The sequence below is a fragment of the Epinephelus lanceolatus genome, chromosome 1 (assembly GCF_041903045.1).
Source record: "Epinephelus lanceolatus isolate andai-2023 chromosome 1, ASM4190304v1, whole genome shotgun sequence".
NCBI classification, from domain to species: domain Eukaryota; kingdom Metazoa; phylum Chordata; class Actinopteri; order Perciformes; family Serranidae; genus Epinephelus; species Epinephelus lanceolatus.
Window position 1 is genome coordinate 43,267,993 of NC_135734.1, and position 12,018 is coordinate 43,280,010.

The 12,018-nt window shown below is 41.5% G+C and overlaps 1 protein-coding gene across 2 annotated transcripts in view; it reads left to right on the plus strand.

Moving 5' to 3' along the window:
* The window catches only part of nisch (nischarin), a 44,708-nt gene that overhangs the window by 10,582 nt on the left and 22,108 nt on the right, over positions 1 to 12,018 (plus strand). The window contains exons 11-16 of one of the 2 annotated variants that reach the window (XM_033626841.2): positions 440 to 568; positions 920 to 1,033; positions 3,935 to 4,109; positions 8,422 to 8,540; positions 8,813 to 8,904; positions 11,034 to 11,309. In XM_033626841.2, coding sequence (XP_033482732.2) covers positions 440 to 568; positions 920 to 1,033; positions 3,935 to 4,109; positions 8,422 to 8,540; positions 8,813 to 8,904; positions 11,034 to 11,309 — 905 coding nt within the window. Of the gene's footprint in view, positions 1 to 439; positions 569 to 919; positions 1,034 to 3,934; positions 4,118 to 8,421; positions 8,541 to 8,812; positions 8,905 to 11,033; positions 11,310 to 12,018 lie in introns of those variants that run through there. The other variant, XM_033626843.2, reaches the window with a different exon arrangement.

A 12,018-nucleotide genomic window follows, 5' to 3' on the forward strand; every position in this document is an offset into this window, starting at 1 on the left:
CTGTAAAAGTGGGGGTGTCAAAACACCCCCATCCCCCACGGGTGCGACGCCCCTGTCCTGATGGTCCAGTGGTCAAAGTGACATAGATACATTATGGAAATATGTGCAAAGGATAAGTTTCCTGCATAGTTTTTGCATTAAAATTGAAAAAAAAAGAAATAAAATTGATCACTTACAAAATGTGTTAAATATGTGATTACCAAAATAGAAAGAAATTGATAAATACAAGTATTAGTGAAATTACCAGCAAGTAGCTGTAATTGATCATCCATATTATCCTTAACTCTCCTGATTTTCTGTCATCTCTTGACTGTCCACTCTCCAGTGCAAGCTGTGTAGAAAAACATCCAACTGTAGCTTAGTGAAAAAAATGGATTAACAATGGAGTCAGTGTAAGGGTGGTGTGGTTTGTTTGTGACTTGTGTGTGTTTGTTTCCAGTTGGAGGAGATCCGGAACATCGGCTCTCTGCCCTGTCTGGAGAAACTCAACCTGTCCAGTAACCCCATGTGCATCATCCCAGACTACAGAACCAAAGTGCTGGCCCAGTTTGGAGACCGTGCAGCAGAGGTAGATCACCAAAACCACCACAATGTCAATATTACTACTGTCCTCGCACTACTACTTCTATAGCAGCCAACAGCACAAAAAGGGTTTACTTGCTATACTCTTGCTATAGTCTTGTATAGCCAGACTCCTCTCACACTGTGCCAGGGCTGGATGAAGGGAAAGAAGGGGAAAGAATGTTCTGGGATGTTTTGTATTTATTTTAACCAATAATAGTCATCTTGGGTGGCGCTAAGCCCAGGAGGCAATGACTGACAGTATGACTGCTGCAACTGTTTGTTTATCCTTCTACAGCAACTGTTGTTAATACTCTTGATTCTACTTCCTGTTTATCCTTTGTCTCTGCGTCCTCAGGTTTGTCTGGACGGTAAAGTGACGACAGAGAAGGAGCTGGACACAGTGGAAGTGCTGAAAGCCATTCAGAAAGCCAAAGAAGTCAAAGACAGGATGAGCAGCGGTGACAAGAAGGTACGATGTGTCGCACTGAATCATACATCAGGAGGCCGAATCGGACATGCTGAGACCAGTTTACATGGTTTAATATGTATCAGTTATATTGACCTTCATTTTGCACTTCAAAGATTATTACATTTTGTGTATATTTATTTTTATATTTGAATATTACATTGCAACATTATCAGTATTAGAGGAAAGTAACTCAAACTGTGCACTGATTTGACTCCTCTAAGACTCTGACCTTTGAACTCTCATGAGTCAATCTTGATCTCAAACCAGAGTTGAATGTTACATCTTTTGTAGTTGTACCCTGTAACTGTAGCTTTATAATGAATTAACCCTTTTGTAGAGGTTTTATAATTCTTACCTGATTGTAGACCGATTAGAGATCACCACCATTAGATGTGACTAATAATGAGGTTAATTACTAACAGATCTCTGAGGCCTGAAGACTGTGCACATCAGCAGCAGAGTTAAGATGTCATACAAATATCCTATGAATCAAAGAAGTATAAAAACAAACATGATGGTGAAAGTGTGTGAGGTTGTAATCTTATTTATTGTAAAAAAAAAAACAAAAAAAAAAAACACAACTACGTGAATTCATCTGTGAAGTTCATTAGCTAAAGCTCTCTGATATATAGCACAGAGAATTATAAGAAATAAGAAGTATGAAAATAAGAGGTATATAGAAATGTGTGCATTATGCTACAGTGTTAAACACAATTATGGAAAGTAGGGGTGGACGATATTGCCCTAAAAATAATATCAGGGCTCGACAGTGCGAGCGTTTCACTCGCATTTGCGACTAAAAATAGGTGTGTGCGAACTGTAAAAAATATTTAAGGGCCCATGTGCGCATAAAAAAATCAGCCGAAGCAGCCTATGTTTTTGTCAATAAAAAAATATGATAATCTAACCGCAAATGTTGGAGGAACCCCAGCCGCCTTCCCTCTTCCCCATGTGACACGGTTATGGGCGGTTTTCCAAGCCACTGTCGGCACAATGAATATAAGTCCCACTGTCGGCAGCGTGGAAATAAGTCAAAGTGTAGAGGAGACGGACCGGATTAAGCGGCGGACCTCCGGGGAAGCCTGCTCCGTTCTCCCCGCAGTTAGAGACCGTTCTCCACGGCCAGGCTGTCAGCTGGGTGGGAATAAGTCAAAGTGTGGCGGAGAAGAGGGACCGGGAAAAGCGGCGGACCTCCAGGGAAGCCTGCTCCGTTCTCCCCGCAGTTAGGGACCGTTCGCCACGGTACCGCTGCTGGACAGGGTGTAAATAAGTCCTGCAGAGTTTCAGAGGACCTGGAGAATGTTTTAGGATAGTAATAACATTATATAAGATAATCATATTGCAAAGATAATGTATATAAGATAACATTAAAGACAAAATTAAATTGCAATACTTTTTCAAAAGTTGATGATTTTACCTTTCTGTACATTTTGTATACAAATTCATTAAATAATTTTGCCTGTAAATGTCTATTTGCATCACGTTTATTACGGAAAACACATTATTTGATCAATTTACATTGTGCCCCTAAGTTCTTTGTGCGCTCCTTACTTTTTCAACTTAGGAGCACATGTGCTCCTTGGGAAAAAAGTTAGCGTCAAGCCCTGAATATCATGATATTTCAGGGATCTCTGCGATAATGATATTGTTGACGATAAGACAAATTAGTAAAATAAAAAGTATTATTAATTTAAGACCATAGAGTTAATGATCTATTTTTACAGTTTGCCTTCAGATATTCAGTAAAAACTAAAGAAAAACGATCACTCATTTCTTTAGTTTGTGATCAACAACAGTAACTCAGGGTGAGATTCAGATCCTGTATACAATATTAGTAGTACCACAAATTACACATTTAAACAGTTCACAAATACAAAAATTGTCCCCTGGGATCTATATATATAAATCAACAGGTGATTTCCTTCTTTTAGTAAAATCCTAAATGATTGATTTGTTTGTTTTCCACCTGGACCTTTATGCTCTGCCAGTTCTCCTCTAATCATCACGCTGTAACCTGTGACAGGCTGTTATGATACCACAGCTATCGCCACATTCACATATATGGAGATTTTGTCAAGCTGAGTATCACGTAGGTTTACATTACCAGAGGTTTATGACAAAATCACTTGACGACACCGACTCCTGTGTGCGCACGGCGAGAGAGGAGAGGGAGAGACACTGTGCTGCTGCCAGAGGAGCCGCTGACTGAGTTCCCTCTGAACAGTAACTCACCAAAAGAGTCTGAGAAGTCCGGGGCTGTTCATAAAACATTCAGGACGCCACAGTTTATTCCACACTACTGAAGCTGCTTCTCTTTTTGGAACCACCACAGAGTATGTAATAATTTCGCTTGTTGTCGCCGTGGGTAACAGTATGATGTCAATATGTCAACAATTGAAATATGGCAAGTATCACAATATGAATTTTTCATGTGATATTAAAAAATATACCAGTATTATTGTGAACAAGATGATATGGCACACATGTAAAGTAAAGTATTTGAAAATTAAAAATACGTACGTGATGCTGCACAACACAAAACAACATATAAATAGAAATAGAAAAACAAGAATAAGAAATGTGTGCAATAAGTGCATCATGTTAAACATTGAAGACTATTGTAAGAAAGAACAAATTAGGATACTGAAAAGAATATTTCACAGTTGAATAACTGCACAAAGTATTGCAGCAGGACACATTTAGCTCTTGAACTTCACAGTTTGATGATAGACTACTGCATCAATGGCTAAAAACAAGTCATAAGATGTGTTTGAAGACCCTGACAGACTGTTTCTCTGCTGCTGATGGAGCTGCTGGTTGCTGGTTTTAGGATTTGATCTGGTTGATGATGTAGGTGACTGCTCCTCTCTGAAGGCTTCCTCCTCTCTGTCCTCTCGTCAGATCAGTGAGGAGACCAGGCTGTCTGCTGCTGCACCTCCTCACCTCTCCTCCTCCTCTCCCCCCTCCTCTTCCTCCTGCTGCTCCTCTACTGTTGCTCCTCCTGCTGTCACCTCCTCCTCCTCTTCCTCTTCCTCCTCTTCCTGTCCGGCCCCGCAGGCTGTCTGCCCCAGCCAAGGTAATCATGTATGTATCAGGCTGTGCAGGGCTGAGGGAGGGGAGGGCGGTGGTTTTTATTTCCAGACAAACGAGAAGGTTCCTCTGCTCTTTGTCTGGAAAGTGGCAACTCCCAAAAACAGCAGCTGACTGTTACTGGTGCCGCACCTATAAATTAAATTGCCTGTTGTTTAGTCAGTAAAATGTCATCGGCTGACGAAGCTACCCAGAGGAAAAATTCAAAATAAGATCTCTTCTTTGTCCAGCCTGTTTCTCTGCGACATAACTCAGCTCAGTATAACATCAATATGAGATTCTGAGTTCTCTCATACTTGTTAAATTCAACTCCTGAGAAATAGCCTTCCTCTTCTCAGCCGGATCCTAATTTAAGATCTTAAAATGCTCTTTTTCCTCTCTCACTGCAGCTATCCTCATTTGTCTGAAATAATCAGCTTTTAGATAACAGTTAGATCCAAGAGAAAACTTGACTTGGCTTATAAATGAGCCTGCACAATTTCAGAATGATCAAATTCAAGTTTGGACTCTGTGTATTTTATCTGTTCTCAGAGTCGAGAAACCTCTGAGAAGCCTGTGAGCACAGCAAAAGAGCTCCTGACGAGGGGATGTTTAGGAGAAACAGATCAGAATTTGGTAATCTCTAAATAAGAAGCTGATTTATTTCTGATGAGACAAAAAAGACTTTTGTGAGCAGCAAAATTTTCCTCTGGGTACCGTGCTGCTGTCACTTCTGATGGAGAACATCTTGTATTAAACAGGATAGTCGCAGCTTTATATTTCCTGTTGTCGATGCTTTGCTTTCTGCTCAGACTGAGAGTCTTTTATAACATTAAAATTCAACCTGTTGAATCAGCTGCTCATACTCTGCCTCATAACATAAATATTGGCCAAGTTAACATTTACTAATTACACAGGTTGAACCGGCCTCATTAATTCTTATGAAAAATGTACCTGTAACACCAGCTATTACAACAATGCATACTTATCAACTGTTTCCCTGATTGGAAAAACTACTGAGCCAATTATGAGAGGGGGATGTCATCATCTTCATGTCCATAGTCAGAAACATGGGCTGTGTTGCGAATTCATAGTACGTACTGTTGTATGGACTGCACCACTTCATGATAACATTGCGCTGTGACTTTTGACCCCCTTGCTCATATATCTGTCACAGTCTGTAGCACAAAATTAACTTACAGTACAGGCCAAAAGTTTGGACACACCTTCTCATTCAATGCGTTTTCTTTATTTTCATGACTATTTACATTGTAGATTCTCACTGAAGGCATCAAAACTATGAATGAACACATGTGGAGTTATGTACTTAACAAAAAAAGGTGAAATAACTGAAAACATGTTTTCTATTCTAGTTTCTTCAAAATAGCCACCCTTTGCTCTAATTACTGCTTTGCACACTCTTGGCATTCTCTCCATGAGCTTCAAGAGGTAGTCACCTGAAATGGTTTTCCAACAGTCTTGAAGGAGTTCCCAGAGGTGTTTAGCACTTGTTGGCCCCTTTGCCTTCACTCTGCGGTCCAGCTCACCCCAAACCATCTGGATTGGGTTCAGGTCCGGTGACCGTGGAGGCCAGGTCATCTGCCGCAGCACTCCATCACTCTCCTTCTTGGTCAAATAGCCCTTACACAGCCTGGAGGTGTGTTTGGGGTCATTGTCCTGTTGAAAAATAAATGATCGTCCAACTAAACGCAAACCGGATGGGATGGCATGTCGCTGCAGGATGCTGTGGTAGCCATGCTGGTTCAGTGTGCCTTCAATTTTGAATAAATCCCCAACAGTGTCACCAGCAAAACACCCCCACACCATCACACCTCCTCCTCCATGCTTCACAGTGGGAACCAGGCATGTGGAATCCATCCGTTCACCTTTTCTGCATCTCACAAAGACACGGCGGTTGGAACCAAAGATCTCAAATTTGGACTCATCAGACCAAAGCACAGATTTCCACTGGTCTAATGTCCATTCCTTGTGTTTCTTGGCCCAAACAAATCTCTTCTGCTTGTTGCCTCTCCTTAGCAGTGGTTTCCTAGCAGCTATTTGACCATGAAGGCCTGATTCGCGCAGTCTCCTCTTAACAGTTGTTCTAGAGATGGGTCTGCTGCTAGAACTCTGTGTGGCATTCATCTGGTCTCTGATCTGAGCTGCTGTTAACTTGCCATTTCTGAGGCTGGTGACTCGGATGAACTTATCCTCAGAAGCAGAGGTGACTCTTGGTCTTCCTTTCCTGGGTCGGTCCTCATGTGTGCCAGTTTCGTTGTAGCGCTTGATGGTTTTTGCGACTCCACTTGGGGACACATTTAAAGTTTTTGCAATTTTCCGGACTGACTGACCTTCATTTCTTAAAGTAATGATGGCCACTCGTTTTTCTTTAGTTAGCTGATTGGTTCTTGCCATAATATGAATTTTAACAGTTGTCCAATAGGGCTGTCGGCTGTGTATTAACCTGACTTCTGCACAACACAACTGATGGTCCCAACCCCATTGATAAAGCAAGAAATTCCACTAATTAACCCTGATAAGGCACACCTGTGAAGTGGAAACCATTTCAGGTGACTACCTCTTGAAGCTCATGGAGAGAATGCCAAGAGTGTGCAAAGCAGTAATCAGAGCAAAGGGTGGCTATTTTGAAGAAACTAGAATATAAAGCATGTTTTCAGTTATTTCACCTTTTTTTGTTAAGTACATAACTCCACATGTGTTCATTCATAGTTTTGATGCCTTCAGTGAGAATCTACAATGTAAATAGTCATGAAAATAAAGAAAATGCATTGAATGAGAAGGTGTGTCCAAACTTTTGGCCTGTACTGTATATGTATGTTTTTTTTAACATATTTTTATTATATATATACATAGGTATAGGTAAGAGTGGAATACTGTGAAACCTTAATATTTACTGAGACGGTGATTGTACCGTGAATATTTCATACCATTGCAACCCTTGTACTGACTGGTGACTGATATTGACTAAGGGACTCTTCATTGGTGCAAAAAGGGGGAGGCATGTGAAATTATTTTTTAAGCATTAGGAAGTGACTTATGTCTTGTATTTTGTCTTAGGGGAGGGGCAAACAAATTTAAATGATTGTATTTTGCATTTAGCCGAAAGCCAAAATAGCCAAAATTACACCATTTGTCATATCCAGTAAGTGTAAAAACAGAAATTATCGTTGGTTTTTCAACTTTTCAACAGTCCTCGGACACATCATGTGTGACGAATGCTTCCATCAGAAAAAAAAAAATTAAAAATCGGAGTTGAAAATAGTGATAGTACATCCAAATCTTTTTCTCCTATGTCTCATCTAAACTTTGGCCAAAAATAAACCATTTGGACGAACTAACCAGCAGCACGACAAGAGTGTAAAACCAAGGCTTTTCCAGGATTCCAGGACTCCAGGATTTCGTTTTCAACTTGTAACTTTTAACTTTTAAACAACAAAGGGTACGTTTTAAAAATCTAACAACAAATTTATGGTGGAGGGAAGGTCATGCATTGTTTGCCAGTCACTCAGGGAGTTTCAAAGAAAAATATTTGTAGCTTCAGGGATTAAAAACAAAAAAAAACCCAAAGTCACACCTCAGCCACCTCCCTCCTCTGATAAGTAAAGAACAGTCCGTAATGTTTGCCCGGAGGTTGTGTTACATCCTGCTAACGCTCACTAACCTCCTTCTGTGACACTAATATTTGCTCTGGCTCAGTGCAGGCTGCAAACTGTGAATGTCTGAATCTAACAGTATGAACCAGATGCACGTTGGTGTTTTTTATGCTTGCCCAGTGAAACAGAGTTTGACTGTTTTGTGGCATTAATGTTTCTTTTTTCATGATATTTGAAAATTGTATCTGATTCAAACTCTGCACGTTGCCCAAAAACATATTTCTGTCAGAACTGAGAATGCATGAAAATGTTTTCGACTGAAGCTTAGAGCAGCCACCAGTGTCAATGATTTTTAAGGCCATCATAGAGTTGCAACTAACGATTATTTTCTCACATAATCGATTAGTGTTTGGTCTTTATTTGCCCGACAAACAATCCAAAACCTCAAGATATTTAATCAACTCATATCATAACTGCAGCATCATTCTGAACACAGTTCAGTTTTATTTAGGTAAAACTTTGTCAACACTTGAAATTATTCCTCACAGAGATGGTCATATTTAACGATGTCAGGCCATGGCACAAAATTATCGTCAGAATCAAACCAAAATTATCAGCACTGAACGGTGTTACATCAGTCAAACTTTGCAGAGCGTGCTCTCCTCTCCTCACAGCATCGCTGATCTGTTTGGTTTCCTGTTTCAGAGGTGACGAGCAGAGAAGAAGCCGCAGCTCCCCCCTGTGTTCTCCCCCCTGTGGACGCTGCACCCCCCCCTGCAAGCTTTAACACTGATACACCCATCCTATCTGCTCACCCCGCCCAGGTCAGACACCCACCTGATACACCAGGGCAGGAAGGCATATGTTACCGTGACAGCCAGCAGGGTATCAGTTACAAAGAGAGAGGCAGTTTGATTGTTTATAGATCTGTAAAGGAATAATTATGTGACAACAAATTAAACAAAGGACTTAGATTAGGAGTTTAACAGCTGTTCAATATGTATTGCTACAAAAATAATATGTGTTGTAAAGAATGTTTAGATGTTTGTGTTTGTCTCAGCTGGGCTCTGATGTTGCTTGATGTGTATTTCTGCAGGTACAACAACTTGCTGTCAGTCTGTCTGAACACTGTGGATCTCCTACAACCATTACTACTACTACTACTACTTCTTCTACAAATTCTGTCTGGTCAGTATCAAATAGCATCAATTTACCATAATTTAAATTAACAACTCTAAATTATTGTTTGTGCTTTACTTAAAATGCTTTTTTTTTATTGCAGTTAAAGGGTAAATTTGCCATCTTTTATGGATGTCCGTTCAGTTTTGATGGTAAAGTAGTCAATGGAAGCAGTGAATTCCTCAGTGTGGGCTTAATTTATGGAGAAAGCGGAGTTCTCTGCTTGTGGAGCTGTGCCAGCAGTGCCTACATATATCAGTATGCATTGCTCATGAGCTTCTGGCGTAAAAAGAGGTAACAAAATAAAAGCGAGGAGACTCCGCACTTTGAACCAGCTTGAGCAAAGATGCCAACACTCCATATTAATTTTCACATTGTCTAAAGCAGTGCATTACTGCTTCACTCCCTCTGATTTCTTACCTGTTACATTAAAAGTCCAACTTATTAAAAAAAACAGAGCTTTTTGCTAAGAGGCAACGCAACCAAACATCTTACAATAAGGTTAGGAGACAAAGCACACCTCTGTCCAAGTGAGGAGTAAAACTTTAATGCAAAGTAACGCACACATTCCCAGGTCTCTCCCAGCATCGCAGACAGCATCCAACAAAAACTTCCCACACTCAAATTCAGTGCAGTGTAATGATTCAGTTTCTGTTGGCCTTGGGGGGTCTGGAGGATCCCCGTCGGCGATACCCTCTTGCATGGCTAATGCAGCCGCAGCCTCGGGCTCTCTCAGCTGAATTTCTTAAGCCGTACATTCTGGCTCAAATAAATACGTCTGAATATCCGAGTCAGGCGAAATACTGTGAATAACATCCTCTGCACTCATATCTTGGGATGACATTTTTGCTGTTGGAAACAAGTAAATTCTGCTTTAAAATGGTACCTAGAGCATGTCCTCGGGCTACCTCAAGGCAAAATCCAGCCAGTATTTTCTTCCTGCATTCAGCCATGTCACTGTCTGTGTACGTGCTGTCTACTACATATTCAATCTGGATGTCTTAAACAATTAAGTATGACAGTGCTGCTTCTTTAGATAAGCTACTGCTGGTGAGTGTTGCGCTTTTGTCACCGGTAAGCTTGTGTTAACTGTGTAGACAAGCCCTTAGGGACACATCTTCCTCATCATCCTCGGGTGTTTCGGCCTTGTACTTACAATACACCCTTAGCTGAGACAGGCCCACTGCAGGGTGATCAGTCCTGGGTGTTTGTCCCACAGCCAATTACTGGCAAATCTAGGTGCTGAGTCCAGATGAGGTTCGTCCTTTAATCTATAGCCAATGACTTCAGCAGCCTCAGCTATTTCCTTGATTGCTCTCCTGCTGGCCTGCCGTCTGATTCCCAGCTCTCTCAGGAGCTTTGTTGTGGAGTTGGCCACAAATCCCCTGCATCCGACTTCCACTGGGCGCAACTCGACCTTCAAGCTTCAGCTTTCTGCTTCTGCTGCAGGTTTAGCATATTGCAGCTTCTTCTCCTCAAGTGCCTCATCGACAGCATCCTCCTAAGGTACTGTTAGCTCAGTGATGAAGACACACCACTGGACTTTAGACCAGAGTACAAGATTTGGTCTCAGGCTGGTGAAGGTGAATTCTGGGGGAAAGACAAGTTTCTGGCCAAGGTCAACCAGCTACTTCCAGTCCCTGGCTGCACTCTTTGAAGTTGCTTTAAAGGACATGGAGGTTGCTTTCCTGTTTTTCCCTTGTGGAGAAAGTATATTGGATGTGGGAGGGTTGACCGGACATTCGGAGGTGAAGCGGTTGATGTTCTTTTCTCCTCAGTTCCAGGTTGTTGTTCAGGCCTCTCTCCTGCCAACAGAGTCTGCAGGTAGTCACGATAGAGGCAGGTGTAGTTCAGTATGCATCCAGCAGGAGGTGCAGCTGCTCCTCCTCCTCCTAAATCTCTGACTGAAAGCAAAAAGAAATAAAATTAGTAACATTAAAGCCTCATTTTGTTTAAAGGTTGAAGGTGCAGCTGGTTGAATAATGGCAGGTGTGTCAATTAATATGAGCTGATAGGACGACTGAAGTGAGTGAATGTCATGTGATGAAGTCATATTTTAACAGGTGTATCTTCTGTGTTCATGACATAATGGAAAATAAAAATAAAAATCTCTACCTCTGTTTCTTTCTCTTCTCCAGTTGTGTCTGCTCCTGTTCCTCCTCCATGCCAGTTGAAACCACCTGCGTCTCCTGCAGCGTAGCCCGGTGTCCCCTGCTTCCTTCTCACCTGCTCTCCCTTTCCTCCTTCAACAAAGACTTCATTACCCAGCTCTCCCAGCATCTCAGCTCCATCCTGAAAGAGCAAAAAGGGAAGGAGGAGGAGGAAGAGAAGGAGGAGGAGAGGGAGGAAGAGAAGAGGTCTGAAACCAAAGAGGTTCAGTCCCATGTGGAGCACACCGAGTTGAGAAGTTCCAGGTAATTCAACAAGCATCGTCCTCTCACTGGTTTCTGAGATCCCCTAAAAGTACCTCTGGTTAAGTGACTTCCAAAAGTTCCTGCTGGCTTTTGGGTTTCTCAGTTGTTCCTCAGGTTTCCTAAAGTTCCCACTGGATTATGGGATTTCCATCGGGGATGAGCACGAAGGTTAATTTGTTACAAACTGAGAGAGCTTTCAGACTTGGTTCAGTTAATTTCAGTTCATCACACATTACCATTATTGTTCCGTTTCCAGTGTGTAAAGTTGGTGATGGTGCCAATAGAACTGTCCCCATTTTAGGTCCCCCCTCTGTTGGGGTACCTAGCACAAAGATCCGATACTAAAAGGTGAAGCTAGAAACATTGCAATCCGTCAATCGATCAATAGAAAACCATCACTCTTGCTCAGGGCTGAGTTGTGGCTGGTTTTGTAACCACTGTTCATACTGTGGCAAGTTTTACATGTTATAAAGCTAAAACTATAAAATGAAAGGATGTTTTGCTGCCTGTAGCAGCAGCAGCTGTAGTCTCAGAAAAAAATGATTTAATTCATTATGCCAACTGCCAGCGTCACCGTTGAGTTGGCATAAATGAGTCAACACACCTGAAATGTCAGTGACAACTTTGACCATTCCGTTATGTTTTTTTTTTTGTCTCTCTTAGATAACATGAACTTTAGTGATGATTGGATCTTAATGTTTGTAGCATT